Source organism: Dipodomys ordii, unplaced genomic scaffold (genome assembly GCF_000151885.1).
Source record: "Dipodomys ordii isolate 6190 unplaced genomic scaffold, Dord_2.0 Scaffold39, whole genome shotgun sequence".
Lineage (NCBI taxonomy): Eukaryota > Metazoa > Chordata > Mammalia > Rodentia > Heteromyidae > Dipodomys > Dipodomys ordii.
In genome coordinates, this window is record NW_012267255.1 from 8100512 (window position 1) to 8119162 (window position 18651).

Consider the following 18651-nt stretch of genomic DNA (forward strand, 5'->3'; position numbering starts at 1 on the left):
AGGAGGCTGCAATGCTTGGTAAGAAATGTACGCATTATCCTGCCCATGCAATTGTAACCCCTCTGTACAGTATGTTCACAAATAAAATAAAATTAAATTAAAAATAAATAAATAAATAATTGAACATAACTAATAACCTATGTTAATGCTAAACATACAGCTCAGCAGATTTATGCAAATTAAGATTAAATATATAAGTTAACTGATTTCAGAGGGAATCCTTTCTCATCTTCCATTATTCAACTTTTTCATAGATAAAGTTATATATTGCCTCTGGGAAAGGAGAGTGAAATAATTTGCAAGGGTCTATCAATAACAATGTGGCATCAGTCTTTACAATTTTTTGCATCATTGTGCACAAGGTCTGTCCTTCAATCTGACGTTGCAGTCCTATTTAGACTTCAAGAAGTAGTTGTAATAATGTGCAGATTCATTTTGACTTACTATGGGGTCCATCCCAACAATCCCATCTGAAGTTAAAAATACCATAAGTTGAAATTCATCTAATACACCTGAGTGTTGGTTGTTTTCCTAGTTGTTTTCCTGTGTTGATCTGGGAACTGTGGCTCACTGCCATTATCCTAGTATTGTAAGCAACTCCAGAAAAGATCAAACATCAGAATAAAGTTACTACTGAATATGTATTTCTTGCCCACCACCACAAAGTAGAAAAATTGTAAGTTAGAAGCTGACTATATTTTAAATTAGCTACAGTTAAATTGGATGCACAGCCAGATTTGAAAACATCTGTCTAGTATTTAACACTGAAATTTCACAGGTTACCTTGTTAAAAAGTTGTAGCCATACTAGTATAAGGGAAACACTACCAAAGCAGATGACCTAAAAAATGCAAATAAAGAAAGCATTAAGTATTTTATGAGTAGTAATTGCTTTCTAAATTACTAAACTCCTAGATATTTCAGTTTTTAGTTAAGTGATAAAACCATAAAAACTCCAAGAGGAGGAAATAGGTTGTTCCTTCTATTTATACTGTGTCTCTTTTCTTTAGTCCCCCAAATACTAAAGATATGAACAATGAAGAGAAAAAGATAATTTGTGGTTGCGTTAGTATCAATACCATTGTATATGTTTTGGTGTAATTCTTGCATAATATAATAACTGTCACTACTTTGCAAATAAAAAAGTAAGGTACAGCTGGAGGCCAGTGGCTCATGCCTGTAATCTTAACTACTCAGGATGAGGCCAATCTGGGCAGGAAGTCCAATTAACCACCCAAAACCCAGAAGCAGAGGTATGGCTCAAGTGGTACATTAGGGAAAAGGCTAAGGAATAGTGCCCAGACCCGGAGTTCAAACCCCAGTATTAGCACAAAAAAAAATAAAATAAAATGATGTACCAGGATGTTAAAGTTGCTTTTTAAAAAGCCAACAAACTTACATTGAACTTTCCCTATGTGTAAGACACTGAGCAAGAGTTTGAGGACCTTAGATGGTAATTCCAATAATAAAAGGACCTTACGAAAGTTTTCTACCTTGTACTGTTAGTCCATAGAAGTTAAAGTGGAAAATCTCTGAGGAAGTGATAGAAAATGAGAGAACATTTGGGAAAGTGACCTTTTGGTTGAAACAGGAAAGCAGAGCTTACAATATGGAAAATGAAAAAGGAACTCTTGATGAAGTACCATGAACAATGGCAGAGAAGTATAGAAGTCTGGCAAATGTGGAAGTTAAAAGGCCATAGTGTGAGAAAATAGAGCACTGGAGCACAAAACTAGTGTAAGGATTGAATGTGAAGTAAAAATCCAGACCTTGGAGATGGCTATTTGCCATGAGAAGTCCATCTTGTAGCTCTTGTAGCCTGAGACAATTGGGCACCACACAAAAGGGTCCTATTTACAGGTGCAAGAAGGAAGATTCCCCCAGACAGTTGAAGGTGGACCAATCAGCGAAGAAGCAGATATTAAGTGAGATAGGAGATTACAGGAGCCTGAGGGCGGGCCTTTGAGGGCTTGAGTGATGGAGAGTCCGTTGCAAAGAGAGGGTAAGGTGAAGAACTGGAAATATTGTGAAGTGTATTGATCTTGATTGTTTTGTAGGAGAAAGAAGACAGGAAAACTCCTCATTTCCCATATCAGGTGACTGGGTGCATTAGTGGTGATTCCTAGTTAGGAAATACACAAGGAGGATGAGGAGTAGTGTTGGAAAAACACGATGAGGTTGGTGATGAACATGTGGAGTTGGAAGAATCTGGGATACCTGAATGGATTTTAGAGAGAGCTAGCATGTTGGGTGTTGAAGGTTGGAGGGTGGGATGTTGGTCAGAAAGGAAAGTAGTGGGGTTCTATGATACAGGGATGGAGAAGACTGGCTTAGAAAGTGATGATGGCTTGAAACAAGTGAAGCTGAGGATTAGGAAAGAAGCCACATAGACCAGATAAATGGATTGTGGAGGAGCACTAAAGTTCAAGGAAGTAAGAGACATGATTTGAGATAGGATTCAGCATTCTGGCTGTGATTTTTTTTTTCCCTAGCAGTCTTTGTAGTAACTGTGAAACTGAGGCACCATGATTGGTACGCAACCAAGAGTAGGGAGTTGAAGTGATTGAAATGATTAGCCATTTGACTCAGCAGCTTACTGTTATCTATGTTGTTTGATTGACAATTTCAGATCGTGGAATTCTGTACAGAAAAGAACCACAATGCTGAAGCCCCAAACCTGCAAAACCAAAGATGCAACCTTCGAAGCACTTGGGAAGTCATCCGTGATTCCGAAGACTTTAAGAAAACCACTCCTATGAGCACTCAGCCACCCATGCCCACCTTCTCATTACTGCAGATCGGAAAAAGAATTGTGTGTTTAGTCCTCGATAAGTCTGGAAGCATGTCGGTATGTTCACTGACCCATGGCCATCCAGATGCCAATCATAGATAGGTGTAAGATATGATCTGGATCACAACTTAGAACTGACACAGCTTCAATATAATGAGATGGTGAAAGTCATCACAACAGCAGTGCCATCAGAGAAGCTCAGTCCTTCATTCCATACATTCAGCATCAAGAATCTCATTTGCCACATTAAACTGCTTTCCACTTATAAGCAGAGATACCGTGAAGTACATAGCTTCCTATTGGAGCTTGAACCCAGAGTCTGAGGACTGTCCTTGATCTCTTGGGTCCCACACTAACACTTTACCACTTGAGTACAGGTCTACTTCTCTGCCTTTTTGTTGGTTAACTAGAAATGAGTCTCACAGACTTTCCTACATAGGTTGGCTTCAAATGATGATCCTCAGATCTCGGCCTTGTATGCAGCTAGGCTTTACTTGTGAGCCACTGGCACCTGGCTAGTTAAGTTTCACTAACAATCTGCTGTACAATCATATAGAGGACTTACCTAGAACTATTCATGAGAATAACCATGTACTCTCATGATTGTATCATGGGGCGCCACCTTTTGTTTTTCATGCAAAGATTCTAGAATTCTACCCGAAGATGCTATAAATAGGAATGGAAAAGTTCCTACATAAAAATGTGTCTCAATTGCTTGTCATTTACTCTGTAGAGACAGCCATTCCCAAGTACCGTCTCGCCTGTTCTGTTCTTTGTCTGTCCACATACACCCAATCTGACTGCTTTTCTTCGATTTGTCCAAGCAGAGTGGCAATCGCCTTAACAGAATGAATCAAGCAGGCAAGCTATTCCTGCTGCAGACTGTGGAGCTGGGGTCCTGGGTGGGGATGGTGATGTTTGACGGAGCTGCCTACATCCAAAGTGAACTCAGACAGATAAACAGTGGGACAGACAGGGATGCGCTCACCCGAAGCTTACCCACTGTGGCCGCAGGAGGGACATCCATCTGCTCTGGACTTCGATCAGCATTTACTGTAAGACATGTTTCCCCTATTGTAGTTTCTCAGTGTTCTTAGTGTGACTTTTGTTCTTTTTGTGACTTTTGTTCCATAAAATTTCCATTTCCAGCACGTGACTAGAATCTAACTGAATTAGACAACCCAGGACAAATCAAATGATACAAAGACAAAGCCCTACAAAATGATAATTTTATTTTATATATTTATTTTTTGGTCAGTCATGGGTCTGAACTCTGGGCCTGGGCGCTGTCCCTCAGCTCTTCAGCTCAAAGCTAGTACTCTACCACTTGAGCCACAGCACTATTTCTGGCTTTTTCTGCTTATGTGGTACTGAGGAATCAAACCCAGGGCCTCATGTATGCAAGGCAAGCACTCTACCACTGAGCCACCTTCCCAGCCTCCCAAACTATTGTTAACTCATTCAGTCAAGCCTTTCTGGTTTTCTGTATCACTACATTCATGCTTTTTTGTATGTACATCTGCAATCAAATATTTTTGCTGTGCGAGGCACAAAGACTACTGGAAAAGCCAGACACGTACCACACCTTCTGTCATAGAGCTTACAGTCTTACTGGGGAGATGCATTATCACATAATAACAAATACCACACGTGTATAATAAGTGTGTATAAGTGTGTAGTAAGTGCTGTAAAGAAAAGGTACACAAAGACCCAAGGGTGTCTTTGTTCTCACTGGTGTGTGTGTGTGTTTGTGAGAGACAGACAGACAGACAGATAGTAGATAGATAGATAGATAGATAGATAGATAGATAGATAGATAGATAGATAGATAGATAGATAGATAGATAGATAGATAGATATTGAGGCAGGAACCCAATACATATAGGTTCATAGAACCCAAAGTGTTTTTGCTTTCATCAGAAGGGATATTAAATTTTTAACTGCCATTATGATCTGGTTAATGACCAGTCAGAACTTATGCCAGTCACAAATTCATATTGTTAGACTGGCGAACATCATACAAGCTATAATTTCTTTTTGTTTTTTTTGGGGGGGGGGTCCGGTCATGGGGCCTGAACTCTGGGCCTGGGCGCTGTCCCTCAGCTCTTCAGCTCAAGGCTAGCACTCTACCACTTGAGCCAATCGCCACTTCTGGCTTTTTTCTTTTCGCTTATGTGGTGCTGAGGAGTTGAACTCAGGGCCTCAGGCATGTAAGGTAAGCACTCTACCACTGAGCCACCTTCCCAGCCCAAATTTCTTCTGGGTAGTATATATTCCAAATAATCTCCATTATAGAGATGTTTTCTGAAGGCGTCTTGGAATTTCTGGAAGTCTGCCAAGGAGATATCAGGTAATAAAAACTAGAAAAATCTTTGCCCCACCCCAGCACTACTCATCTCTAGAACTACCCTGCCTCACAGCTTCTCAGAGACTATAAGAGAAAAAAAGACCAAAGTGAAATTCCATCAGGTTGCTGTAAACCTTCATTGCGGCAAAACTGACAGATACTTGAATACTCACAGGCATTTGTTATTTCCCTTTGGAATTTCTCCTCTTGTCCTATGTAAGTGTAGCTTTCACAAACACCTTAGCCATTCCAAGACTGCTACCTCAAGCTCTGAATGTTGTCTTCAGGTGATTAGGAAGAAATATCCAACCCATGGTTCTGAAATTGTCCTGCTGACAGATGGGGAGGACAACACTATAAGTGGGTGCTTTAACGAGGTGAAACAAAGCGGAGCCATCATCCACACAATTGCTTTGGGTCCTTCTGCCGCTAAAGAATTAGAGCAGCTGTCCAAAATGACTGGTAAGAGATGATCTGCAGGGGCCCTGCTGCTTTGTCTTGCCATGATATTATGAGCTCTAGTAAAGGTGGGGAGGGAGGGGGCGAGAGGAAAGTGGGATGAGAAGAGACATGGTAAACACCAATCAACTCTCCTTCCTCCAAATGGCCAGTAGAGCTGACTTGGGAAATGTAGTACACAAGGCAATTTCTTTACAAAACACTAAGATAATCTGCATCTAAGTCTCATATACAGATGCACAGATAGATGACTCAAATAGGTCCTACACTTCCCTGACTTCTTTCTCAAAGTAGATGAGCACAGTTTTTTCTTCTTTTTTAACTTGGGGATATAAATTATGATACTGGTCAGTTTGTGGGGGCAGCTGAAATGATAAGCCTGTTTGAGCCCAATACCACTTTTTCTATACTGCATTTCCTAGAAGAAGAGTCTGAGCCAGGAATCTGGGTACATGTGATTTGTAGAAGGCTCTCAGGAAGAAAAGGAGGGAAGGAATGACAGAGAAGGGGAAATGGTCATACATGGATGCAGTTTTAGAATTTAGCTAAAAGGCTGACCATAAAGAAGACCCTGGCCCAGGAACTACATCACAAAGTTGATCACAACTTGAGACAAAAGGGTCAGTCAATGGCCATGAACTGTCAGGGCAGCATACAGGTGAAGACGGTGTCATTTTTCTAAGTAAGGAAGTCCATTTTTACTATGGATTATCTGCTAAAGGAGGCAGCTATAAGCCATTAGTAACCAATACTTAAAGCAGGAAGGAGAGCTGCAGACACCTGTACAAAGGGATAATGGATGGATATTGGGTATCAGCAGTGCTATCAGAATTCTTTCATTAACTTTCTTTGGTACGTTAATAATTTAAAAGTGACTTTACAAGTCTATCTTAGTAATACTAATTATAAATAGCCCAACATTACCAGGGCTTGTGTATTATCACTCTTTTACCATGTACGCTCTTTTTCTATCACCATCCCTTTGTCCTCTTATTTCTTGCTGTTGTTACATACACATACACACACACACACTCACACACACAACATACACATATATTTCCTAATTTAGAAGATAACTCAAAAGCCAAGAATAACAGTGAGCTTAGAGTAAAGCTTAATGAATTCATTTTTGAAAGTACAAAACCTTTACAATGTAGATTTTATTCTATTAATGCTGGCCTCTGAGAGATTCATGGTTAGTTTGAAGATAGTTAAAGTAGCCAGATGACAGAGAGGTGACTGGCACAATTATTTACTAGAACTACAACTAAGTATGAACTTCTAAATTACTGGGAAATAGAGCTGATGTTGATTTGTTTTTGCCCTAATAACACAGGGAATCCTCATATTGTGCATTCTGTTATCTTAGCAACAGAGTTTCTAGGACGTAAATACTGGAAAGTCACTTCAGATCATGTCATTGCGTTTTAGGAGGTTCACAAACATCTGCTTCCGATCAGGCTCAGAACAATGGCCTCATTGATGCCTTTGCAGCCCTTGCATCAGGAAATGGAGCTCTCTCCCAGCGCTCCATCCAGGTTGGCCATCTTACTACTGGGTTTCTCATGTTTATTCATATTTTTTCCAAAATGGAGAAGACAATGGTTAAGCACTTTAACTTCTACATTCCTCCAGCAGTTAGGTTCAGCTGGTTGTTAGACAATATTCTTACAATGCAACATTATTTGCACAAAACAACATATGTTTACTTGTTTGGAAACAAAGTTAATCTCTCATAGCACAGTATAAAAATATGATTCCAATAATTCCTTTTTAACATCTGCTAACATTAACTCATAAGTGGTGAAGAACTTCCTTCTGAATAGATCATCTCAATTACAACTTTTCTGAGACAAGTATTCTGAGATTATTTTACTCCTTTTTCCCATTATTTCAAATCCTGACTGGTTGCTCAGGATTTTCACATAATAGAGGGGAAGCACTTAGCACTGTGGAAAGCCTATGAAACTATTCAAACACCTGTCAGTGTCAGGTCAGCCAAACTAGAAACTATCTCTGATGGATACATCTGGTTCAAAAATTTCAAGGAAGCCAAATTATCTTTCAAATTCTTGGGGCAACTTTTTAAAAAAGGATATGTGTGTTTTAAAATGATTTTATAGTAGCTAAAGAAATTACTCACCTGTGATATTTGAAACTAGAAAAAGTGAACAATCAGTGCCCACACTAGTGTGAATTGTTACTTTTACTTTTATTATGGATAGAGGTAAAGGAATCCTGTATTAATAAAACCTAAATAACAGATTTCAAAACAATAGGCTTTTAGGCCAACAAAAGTAACATTTAGTCAGTCTGAGAAAATAGCAATTATGCCTATTTCTGTTATCCTGGGTCAGATTTAGAAATCAAACAAAAGGCCTACTTTTGTAAAGAAAAGTGCATATTATAGAAAAGTAGTTGAAACATACAAAGCTGAGAGCATCTACAAATTATTTTTGTATTTAAGAAATATAAGAGTGAAGGAGAAGTGGAAAAATGAGAACCGAGCAGGACTTATTTAGCAACTTGTCACAAAACAAGAAATGTAAGACCCCTTCACATCTAGAATCATTACTAACCTGCCTGCCAAACTAGAAACGCAGCTGCCTAAGCAGTTTCTAATAGGTATCATCTTAGGGGTAATTGATAATTATCTAGCTTCTAATAGGAATCAACTTAGGGATAATTGGTAACTATCTAGCAAACAATCTTCAAATCACATTTCTTCCCCACTTCAATCCCTGCTCTGTAGTTCCTCTTTTGGACTCATTTCCACAAATCCACCTATCTTCCTGGGGATAGCCATGATACTTTGCCTACTAATCTGTTATCTGTAATTTAACTAGTCTAGTCTCTATGAGGGTAAAATATGAGTCTGTCTTCTTCAGTGTTCACAATCTGGAAAAAGAAATGAACTGGGCACACTAGTTAGTGTGAAGAAAGTACAGTGTGATGAACACCAAAGGACTGATAGAACTAAAGTCCTGTTGGAGTTCACAGGCAGGAGAGATGATTTACATCTAACAAGTGAGATGAACATCAGAGAGGGCTTCATGAAGAAGGGTTAGGAAGCCTCAGACAAGTTCAGAGGAATGTGAAGATGTCTAGGAAAAACAGAGCGTAATAAAGCCAAGTTTTCTTATGAATCCTTTGAGAAGTTGTCTTGTTTTGTTGAAGGATGAAATACTGTGGAAACAAGGGCTCAAAATGTAACTCAGAAGTAGACCAGAGTAGACCTAAAGGACAAACCAACAACTAGAGAATTGCTGATGGCTTCCTGATGGGCATGTGGGAGTCGGGGTGGAATGGAAAAGAAAGTAAAGAGGTGTTTTTCTTAACAGCTGGAAAGTAAGGGATTCGCCCTCCAGAGCTCTCAGTGGATGAATGGCACAGTGATCGTGGACAGCACCGTGGGAAAGGACACTTTGTTTCTTATCACCTGGACAACCCAACCTCCCCAAATCTTTCTCTGGGATCCCAGTGGAAAGAAACAAGATGGCTTGGTAGTAGACAGAAACACCAAAATGGCCTACCTTGAAATCCCAGGCACTGCCATGGTATGGGGATTCTTATTTCTTGCTTACAATTTGAAAAAATTACAGGACAATGATAGCTTTTTAAATGGTAGTGTTTGCTATGAGAAGAGTTAGCACTGCCTTAAGAGAAAAATAAACAAGACATTGGTGTCTCACGCCTGTAATCCTAGCAAATCAGGAGGCTGAGATCAGAGAATTGTGGTTCAAAGATAGCCCAGGAAGGCAAGTCCATAAGACTCTTTATCTTCAAATAAACCACCAAAAGAAAGGCAGAAGTAGAACTGTGACTCAAGTGGAAAATCACTAGCTTTGTGCAAAACATGCTCAGAGATAGCGCCCAGGCCATGAGTTGAAGCCTCAGTTACAGGCACACATACACCAAAAACAAAGACAGAAATGAACATTTTTCATCCACTGAAAAACCATTCTATTTGGCAGCAAGTCAAGAGGAAAGGAAATTCGTAATATTTTATGTAGGTAATAAAAGAGAACTATTCCTTTACCTCCAAAACACATCTCTTAAAAATCTAGAGAATGGCTGAGCATCAGTGGCTCACTAATCATAGCTACTCAGGAAGCTGAGAACTAAGGATCATGCTTCAAAGCCAGCCCAGGCAGAAAAATACCCATGAGATTCTTATCTCCAATTAACCACTCAAAAACTGGAAGTGGAGCTGTGGCTCAAAGTGGTAGAATGCTAGCCTACAGCAAAATAGTTCAGGGACAGCACCCAGGCCCTGAGTTCAAGCCCCATGACAAAATTTAAAAAGAAAAAGAAAAGAAAAGTAAAGAAAGGAACAAAGAAAAAGACAAATGAAGACAGAGCTGTCAGACCTCATCTTCCCTGATTAGGATTTTCTTGACATCAGCAACCATGTAGTCAGTATAAACTCACTGAAAGTTGCCTTGGCTGATAGAGTATCAGAGATGCCCATCTTCTTAGCTGTGCTTACACGTACTTGTAGCAGATAGGCTTTCCTATAAGTGACATTTGTTAGGCCTGCCTGGGGAAAATGACCTCTTCCTTTTGTTTTACCTTGGTGTACACATGGCCACTTCTCTAGAAGTCCCTCCTCGCCCCCCCCCCACTCCCGCAGCCCTAGCAATAGAGGTAACTAACACACCTGAGGAAGTGGGAGATCTCCCAGGCTCTGAGGTCATCGCTGTGGCCACACCTCCCCCCCACCTTCTCCCTATATAATCCATCTCCATCATTAGTTCTGCCTTTTTCCCTTGCCCCTTGTCCCTTCCCCTTCATCCCTTGCACCCCTCTGCACCCTCCATCTGGTGCAGGCCAGTGGTATGCTCTCCCCCTAGTAAACTCTTTTCTGCCTGAACCACGTGGCAGTCTCCTTTGGATGAAGCTTACAACACTGAAGTCAGGTCTCTGTTACCCGCAGTTACTCATGAGAAATATCTTCATCTGTTTTGGTCAGGTTGGAGTTTGGAAATACAGTCTGCAAGCAAGTTCACAAACGCTGACTCTGACTGTCACCTCCCGTGCATCAAGTGCTACCCTGCCTCCAATTACAGTGACCTCCAAAATGAACAAGGACACGGGCAAATTCCCCAGTCCTATGGTAGTTTATGCAAATATTCGCCATGGGGCCTCTCCTGTCATCAGGGCCAGAGTCACAGCCTTGATTGAATCCGTGAACGGAAAAACAGTTACTTTGGAATTATTGGACAATGGAGCAGGTAACCATCAAGAGCATCAGAAAAACATTTTTTAACAAGAAGCAATCACAGAACGCAGGAGAGTTTGATTTAATGAATTATCTGCTTCTCCTTAATCCAGTATTCTAAAATGCTGGAAAACATGAAGAAGGGCCTACCTTTAGCTTTTACAAAGCCCTAATGGGTGACTTACACTCAATGTGGAGTTTTCAGACTTCCAAACTAATATTTTATATTAAGTATTCCCTAGATAAATTGGTATACACATAGGTAGGTAATGTATATAAAGATATATATACACAAAATATACACAAAGGTACATTATAAATCTATGTATCATATTTTAGTGCAGGTACTAGAACTTGAATTTACGGCTTTATTGCTCTCAGTTGGCGTGTGTGTGTGTGTGTGTGTGTGTGTGTGTGTGTGTGCATATGTGCACAGGCAAGCTTACAGGTGGCTCTCTCCCACCTGAGCTATGCCTGCACTCTATTATTTTGCTGATCAGTTGGAGATGGAGTCTTATACACTGTTCTGCCCTGGTTGGCTTCAAACTACAATTCTTAATTTCTCTTTGCTTTAAGAAAACTAATTCACAGATGGATTGAAAGCCTACAAATGCCCAGTTACCTTTAGGACATTGATTAAGTCTCTCATCTCACTGTCAAGGTGCTGATGCTACCAAAGATGATGGTGTCTACTCAAGGTATTTTACAGCTTATGATGCAAATGGTAGATACAGTGTGAAAATAAGGGCTCTAGGAGGAACAAATGCAGCCACACAGAGAGCAACGCCTCAGCAGAGTGGAGTCATGTACATCCCTGGCTGGATTGAGAATGGTAAGTAATCCAGGTAGCAGGCGTGATTCAGTAAAAGGATTTGGGATCAAGTGGAAAACATTAAGCCTGTGAGATGGGAAAATGCAGGATTGACTCCAGCTCATTCAACATCAGCTCAATTGACATTTTGGGGCAGGTATTCCTCTGGTGTTGGCCACAGATTTATGTATTATAACATCGCTGGCATTCACTCACTGGATGTCAGTAGCAGCTCTCCCTGCCCAGTCATGACAGCCAAAAATATCCCCAGACATGCCCCATTGTCCTGTAAAGGGGGAAAATAGCCCCCAGTTGAAAAATCACTAGACAGAACATAGCTTTTGATTGCCATTGTTGAAATCCTACTCTGCTATGAAATAATATATATTATCTATATCCTTCCTTTTCTTCCATTTTAGCATAGGATTTGTGAGGAGAAACAAAGCCGTATGTATATCCAATGTGCTGCTTCTGGTAAATAGCAATGGTTAAATAAGTGATTTATCATTTTAAATGAACTTTCAAAGATTTTGTAATGAAACTCCATCTCCTGATACTGACACTTCTGTAAAAGAAAAAGATATAATAATTCAGGGCTTATTATGTATTTCAGTTATCATTCATCATAAACCTACAGTCTCCATTTCTTTCTACTTCCTCCTGTGAAGACAGGAGAATGTTAGACAACGCTCCCACATGTGACAAATGGAAAATGATGCCCAGAAAACAGACAACTCTGATACAGCCTGATGTGGGGTTTTATTACCAAGGATTCAAGTGAATTTTGTTGGTGGGAGGAAAGAAGAAAAGAATAGGAAGAGGCTGACTCAATAAAAGTACAGAAAGTTGTATAGCTATTTTGTGGTGTTGTTTATGACATTTTGAGTATTTTTTAATACAGGTGAAATCAAATGGAATCCCCCACCTCCTGAAACCAATAACGAACTTCAAGTGAAGCAAGTGTGCTTCAGCAGAACATCTTCAGGAGGTTCATTTGTGGCCTCCAGTGTGCCAAAGGCTCCCATCCCTGACCTCTTTCCACCTTGCCAAATCACTGACCTGAAGGCGAAAATCCAAGGGGACAATCTCATTAATCTGACTTGGACAGCTCCTGGGGATGACTATGATCATGGGCGAGGTAAGTGGAGAATGGAGGAGTTCCCAGCCACGCACAGATGGAGAAGGTAGTGAAACAGAAGGGGGTGTTGAGAGGCAGAAGGAAGCAGCTCTCGCGTAGGTCTTGAATGTCCTCTTCAGTGAAAAGTCAAGATTTTTAGAAATGAGTTGAAAGCATGAAAACTAACCTACTCGAGGAGTAAGAGGTTTTAGGCACCAGGGAAAAACTTCCAGGTTTTTTTTTCTTTTGTCAAATAGTAAGTCTCAGTGGAAATCCATTTTCATTTGCGATTCCTCCAGAAACAGAGAAAATACATGAGAACTCCTGACAGACTTCAGATCTCACCTGTGGTCTGTGAATTTGGCAGCATACACATCACATGAACACTTCTCAGAAATGGAGAATCCCAGTACTGCCCCAGAACTAATGAGCCAGAATCTATATTTTGAGAACTCCTAGGTGATGTCTATTCAAATTAATGTTTACAAAGCATTGGCATAAAATAACTCTCTTTAAATAATAAAATAATAAGCAACAATTAAACAACCTCCTCTGTCAGCCAAGTCCAATGGCCAGAAATGCTAACCAACACTTTAAGTCACAACCAATCCAATTTTATAGTCATTGCTTTGTCAGGATATATAAACAAGAACATAAAACAGATACTAACCTTTGCAATATGAAATGCTGAATCCATTTATTCACTGAAACCTTATGGGATGGTAATATTTCTAATAGACTTTTAAAGCTTCAACTTGGAAGGTTAACTATTTCCATCCTCTTTCCATTTTTCCTTTCAGCTTACAAGTATATCATTCGAATAAGTGCAAGTATTCTTGATCTGAGAGACAAGTTCAATGACTCTGTTCAAGTGAACACTACTGATCTCATCCCAAAGGAGGCCAACTCTGAGGAAGTCTTTGTGTTCCAACCAGAAAACACTGCTTTTGCAAATAACACTGATCTCTTTATTGCTATTCAAGCTGTTGATAAGGCCAATCTGAAATCAGAAATATCCAATATTGCCCGGGTATCTTTGTTTATTCCTCCTCCAGAGTCACCTAGTCCCACTAAAAATTCTACTATTTGTCTTGAAGTCAATAGTAGCATTTCTGGGCTTCAATTTTTTAAAATTATGTGGAAATGGTTTGGAGAAATGCAAGTGTCACTAGGTTTGCACTGAGTTTTTATGAAATATATCTAATGAATCCTCCATTCTTTTTGATCATAGAGGTTTCTAAAATGTACTTTAGACTTCCTGTAAAGGGCAGTGTAATAAAATGAAAGTGAAGCAACTGGTACATGCATACTAAAATCATTTAAAATGTAATCAGTGTTGTCTTTTTATATATATATATTTATATATATATATTATAAAGATACTGTACAGAGGGGTTACAGTTACATGAGCAAGGTAATAAGTCCATTTTCTATCAAGCATTGTTACCCCGCTTTTGTTTTTTCAATACCATCCCTTTCCTCCCCACCTCCTCATCCCCCCAAGGTTGTAAAGTTTATTTTCAACATAGTGTCTATACATCTCATTGTTACAATGGGTCACCATGCAACATTATTTCAGCATTTTGTTATTTCCCTTCCTCTCCCCAAATTAGAAAAAATGTATATACAAGATGCAGGACACCAGAATCAAATACCGTGACAACAGGGGTTATACCATGGGGGAAGAACATACAAAGAAACAAAAAAGAATCACATAGTACATTATAAGTACATCAAAAAGAACAGCAACAAAGATAAAACACCTTGTGTTCCCATCTTTGGGTTCATTTCGCTTAGCATCCGGTTATATGGTCATATGTACATAGCTTTTGAACTCTTCTGCTTGTCCTAGACACATACTGGTTATTGCAAATAAGGGAAACCATGGAACCTATGTTTCTTTGAGTCTGGCTTACTTCACTTAATATAATTTTTTCCAAGTCTTTCCATTTCCTAACAAATGGGGCAATGTCATTCTTTCTGTTGGAGGCATAGAATTCCATTGCATGCATATATATATAGATATAGATATATATAATCACATTTTCTTGATCCATTCATCTACTGAGGGGCATCTGGGTTGGTTCCGTATCTTAGCTATTATTAAAAATAATGCTGTGATAAACATAGTTGTGCTGGTAGTTTTAGTATGGCCTTGTTTGAGGTCAGTTGGGTAAATGCCCAAAAGTGGAATTGCTGGGTCATAGGGGAGCTCTATGTGGAGCCTTTTGAGGAACCCCCATACTTCTTTCCAAAGTAGTTGAACAAGTTTACACTCCCACCAACAATGCAGTAGGGTTCTCTTTTGGCCACATCCCCTACAGCATCTGTTGTTATTAGAGTTCTTGATTATAGCAATTCTAACTGGGGTGAGATGGAATCTCAATGTTGTTTTGATTTGTATTTCTATTATGGCCAGAGAAGTTGAGCATTTCTTCATGTGTCTATTGGCTATTCTTACTTCCTCTTTGGAGAAGTCTCTCTTTAAGTCTTTAGCCCAATTATTGATTAGGCAGTTGTTTCTTTGAGGATTTGTTGTTGGGGATTTAATTTTTTGAGTTCCAAGTATATTTTAGATATGAGACCCTTGTCCATTGTATAGATAATGAAGATCTTCTCCCAATCTGTGGACTTTCTATTGATATTGCTAGCTATGTCCTTTGCCATGCACAAGCTCTGCAACTTCATGCAATCCCACATTGTCCAACCTTTCTTTGATTTGTTGTGTTTCTGGGTCTTTATTAAAAAAAAAATTCAGCCTGTGCCAAGGAGTCCTAGAGTTTCTCCTATTCCATCCTGTAATGTTTCCAGGTGTCTGCTTTGACTTCAAGGTCTTTGTCCATTTGGAGCTGATTCTGGCAGGGTGATATATAAGGATATAGCTTTAGTTTTCTACAGGTGTTTAGCACCATTTACTGAAGAGGCTGTCTTTCTTCCATTTTATTTTTTAAAGTCCTTTATCAAAGATTTGGTGGCTTTGGGTCTGTGGGTTCATTTCTGGGTCTTCAGTTCTATTCCGTTGGTCCTCAGGTCTGTTCTTGTGCCAGTACCAAGCTATTTTTATTACTATGGCTTTGTTTGAAGTTTGGTATTGATATTCCTCCAGCACTGTTCTTTCTGCTAAGGATTGTTTTTGCTATTTGGGGTCTTTTATAGTTCCATACGAATTTTTGGATTGCTTCTTCTGTTTCCTTGAAGAATGAGGTTGGGATATGGATAGGTATCACATTGAATTAGTAGATAGCCTTTAGCAGTATTCCCATTTTCACGATGTTAATCCTCCCAATCCAGAAGCATGAGAGGTTTTTCCACTTACTTAGTTCTGCTTTAATTTCCCTTTTCAGGTTTTTAAAGGTTTCATAGTAGAGGTCCTTCACTTCTTTAGTTAACTCCTAGGTATTTTATTTTTTTGTGTGAGGCTATTACAAAAGGAGTTGTTTTCCTGATTTCACTGGCATCTGTCTCGTTATTGGCATACAGAAAAACCATTGACTTTTGAGGGTTAATTTTGTATCCTGCTACTTTGCCAAAGTTTCCGATCAGCTAAAGGAACTTGGGAGTGGAGTACATGGGGTTCTTTAAATACAAGATCTTGTCATCTGCAAAGGGGAGAGTTTTACTTCATCTTTCCCTATTTGGATCCCCTTTCTGTTTGCATCTTGTCTTATTTCTCTAGCTAGATATTCTAATACTAAAATGAAGAGAAGTGGAGAGAGTGGACACCCTTTTCTCTCCTGAATTTAGAAGAAATCGCTTTAGCTTTTTTTTGTGTGTGTGTGAAAATACTGTACAGAAGGGTTACAAGTACACGAGCAAGATAATGAGTACATTTCTTATCAAGCATTGTAGCCTCCTCCTTTGTTTCCCTTTCCCATCCATCCTCCCCCCCTACCAAATTGTAAAGTTCATTTTCGACATAACGACTTGTATGTCTCATTGTTGCAATGGGTCCACCTGTATCCCTATTTAAACGATTTGTTTTTCCCTTCCCCTCCACAAATTTTACCAACATCAAATACAGTGAAAGCAGGGGTTATACCATGGGAAAGGGACATATAAAGCAAAAAAGAAATAATCTTACAAATGTGTTAGAAACAATCGCATGAAAGAAAAAACATTTGAATACTTATTTGGGAGTTCATTTCACTTAACATCAACTTACTGACCTTTTTTGCTTGTCTCAGACATATACTAGTTATTGCAAATAAGGGAAACCATGGGACCTATGTTTCTTTGGGCCTGGCTTTCTTCACTTAATATAATTTTTTCCTAGTCTTTCCATTTCCTAACAAATGGGGCAATGTCATTCTTTCTGATGGAGGCATAGAATTCCATTGTGTATATATACCACATTTTCTTGATCCATTCTTTAAGGATTCTTTCCTTGGTCTGAATTGATCCTGTGCAGATTACAATTTGATAATGGGATGTCCTATTCTGGTCCGTTCTATTTGGTGTTCTACAGGTTTTTTGTATCTGTATTCTGTTGGAAAGTTCTCTGCTAGGATCCTGTTACATAAATTTCCTAGACCATTAACTTCTGTCTCGAGGACCTCCTTTACACCCCTTATCCTCAAATTAGGCCTTCTGATGGTGTCTTCTAAATGTTGAGTAGGTCTATCCTATTTCTTGGATTTGTATCGAATAGTTGTCTGTTCTTTTTCTATAATATCTAGGCTGTCTTCAGTTCCAGAGATTCAATATTCTGCATGGTCTAACCTACTGCCAAGACTTTCTACTTTGTTTTTTATTTCCTTTCATTCTAATTACTTGGCTTTGATGGCTTCAAATTCTTTGTTGGAGTTTTGTTTTAGCTCTTGTATGAACTTTACTTTCTCAATTTGGTTTTCAATGTTCATTCTCAAATCCCTTAGTTAATTAGTTATCCTTTCATTGATCTCCCTTTCCTTCTGTTGGACTCCATTCAGCATTCCCTTTGTGGCCTCCCTGGATTCCTTCAGCTGTCTGTTTGTGGATTCCATGAATGACTCCATTAATCTTTGTTTATTCTCATTCTGCTCACGCAATTCCTCTGTTAATCTTTGGTTAGCCGCATCATGGTCATGCATTTCCCTATCACGCTCACACATTTCCCAACCAATCTCACTGAGACCTCTGCAGGCTTTCAGTCTTTTCATTCAGCATGTATACCAATAGTGTTTGTAGAGCCTTTTTGGAACTCTCCTCTGGATTTTTCATTAATTGCTCTGTTGTCTGATTATCATGAATGGGAGTTGAGATACATGGGCTTGCCATTTTTCTTGTGTTTCTCCAGATTGTTCTGCCCATTTGGGTAGGATAGCCAAACAAATTCCAAACTAGAACACTATTTTAAGGGAAGCATCAACCGGATACCTGTAGTTGCACAGGTTATTTGATGTAGTCAAAATAAATACAGATACAATTTAACTCAACAGATGTAATCTAGTTCAACAACAACCAACTAGAGATCAATGGACTAAAAAAAATCAAAGAAGGGGTCAGCAGACCAGAAATTAGTAAGTTTACAGAGAATTGTGAGGAGAAAGTAAGATTGGAGGAATGTAGGGAGGGAAAGTGCGAGAAGGAATATAACCAAGACTTAACTTCAGAGAGAGGGAAGGGATAGAAGGAAAGGAGCAGAGAGATACAGAAAAAGGAAAAATAAAAAATGAAACACTTAAAAATTATGTAAGCATAAAGAAATCTACAATTAAATTAGTTAAGGGAGTAATGGGAGTTTGTGAATTGAGAAATCAATATCTGAATTAAGTATGCACCCAATGAAGGATAAAGTCTAATAATCGAAGACAGCTATATATCTGGGGATAAACAGAACAGCAATTAAGTAAGGCAAGAAAAGGACCAAAAGGGAAAAGAGTATAAAGAGAATATTTTTAAAGAAACAAAAAGGAACAAAAAACAAA

General features: G+C 39.1%; 1 protein-coding gene across 1 annotated transcript in view; it reads left to right on the plus strand.

Annotated features, from left to right (window-relative positions):
* Clca1 (chloride channel accessory 1) overlaps positions 1-13928 on the plus strand; it is a 25104-nt gene extending 11176 nt beyond the window's left edge. The window contains exons 5-14 of the mRNA XM_013018212.1: positions 1010-1064; positions 2629-2847; positions 3618-3845; positions 5425-5599; positions 7028-7134; positions 8938-9153; positions 10569-10830; positions 11479-11649; positions 12530-12766; positions 13546-13928. Coding sequence (XP_012873666.1) covers positions 1010-1064; positions 2629-2847; positions 3618-3845; positions 5425-5599; positions 7028-7134; positions 8938-9153; positions 10569-10830; positions 11479-11649; positions 12530-12766; positions 13546-13928 — 2053 coding nt within the window. The remainder of the gene's footprint in view (positions 1-1009; positions 1065-2628; positions 2848-3617; positions 3846-5424; positions 5600-7027; positions 7135-8937; positions 9154-10568; positions 10831-11478; positions 11650-12529; positions 12767-13545) is intronic.
* Positions 13929-18651: the final 4723 nt, after the last annotated feature.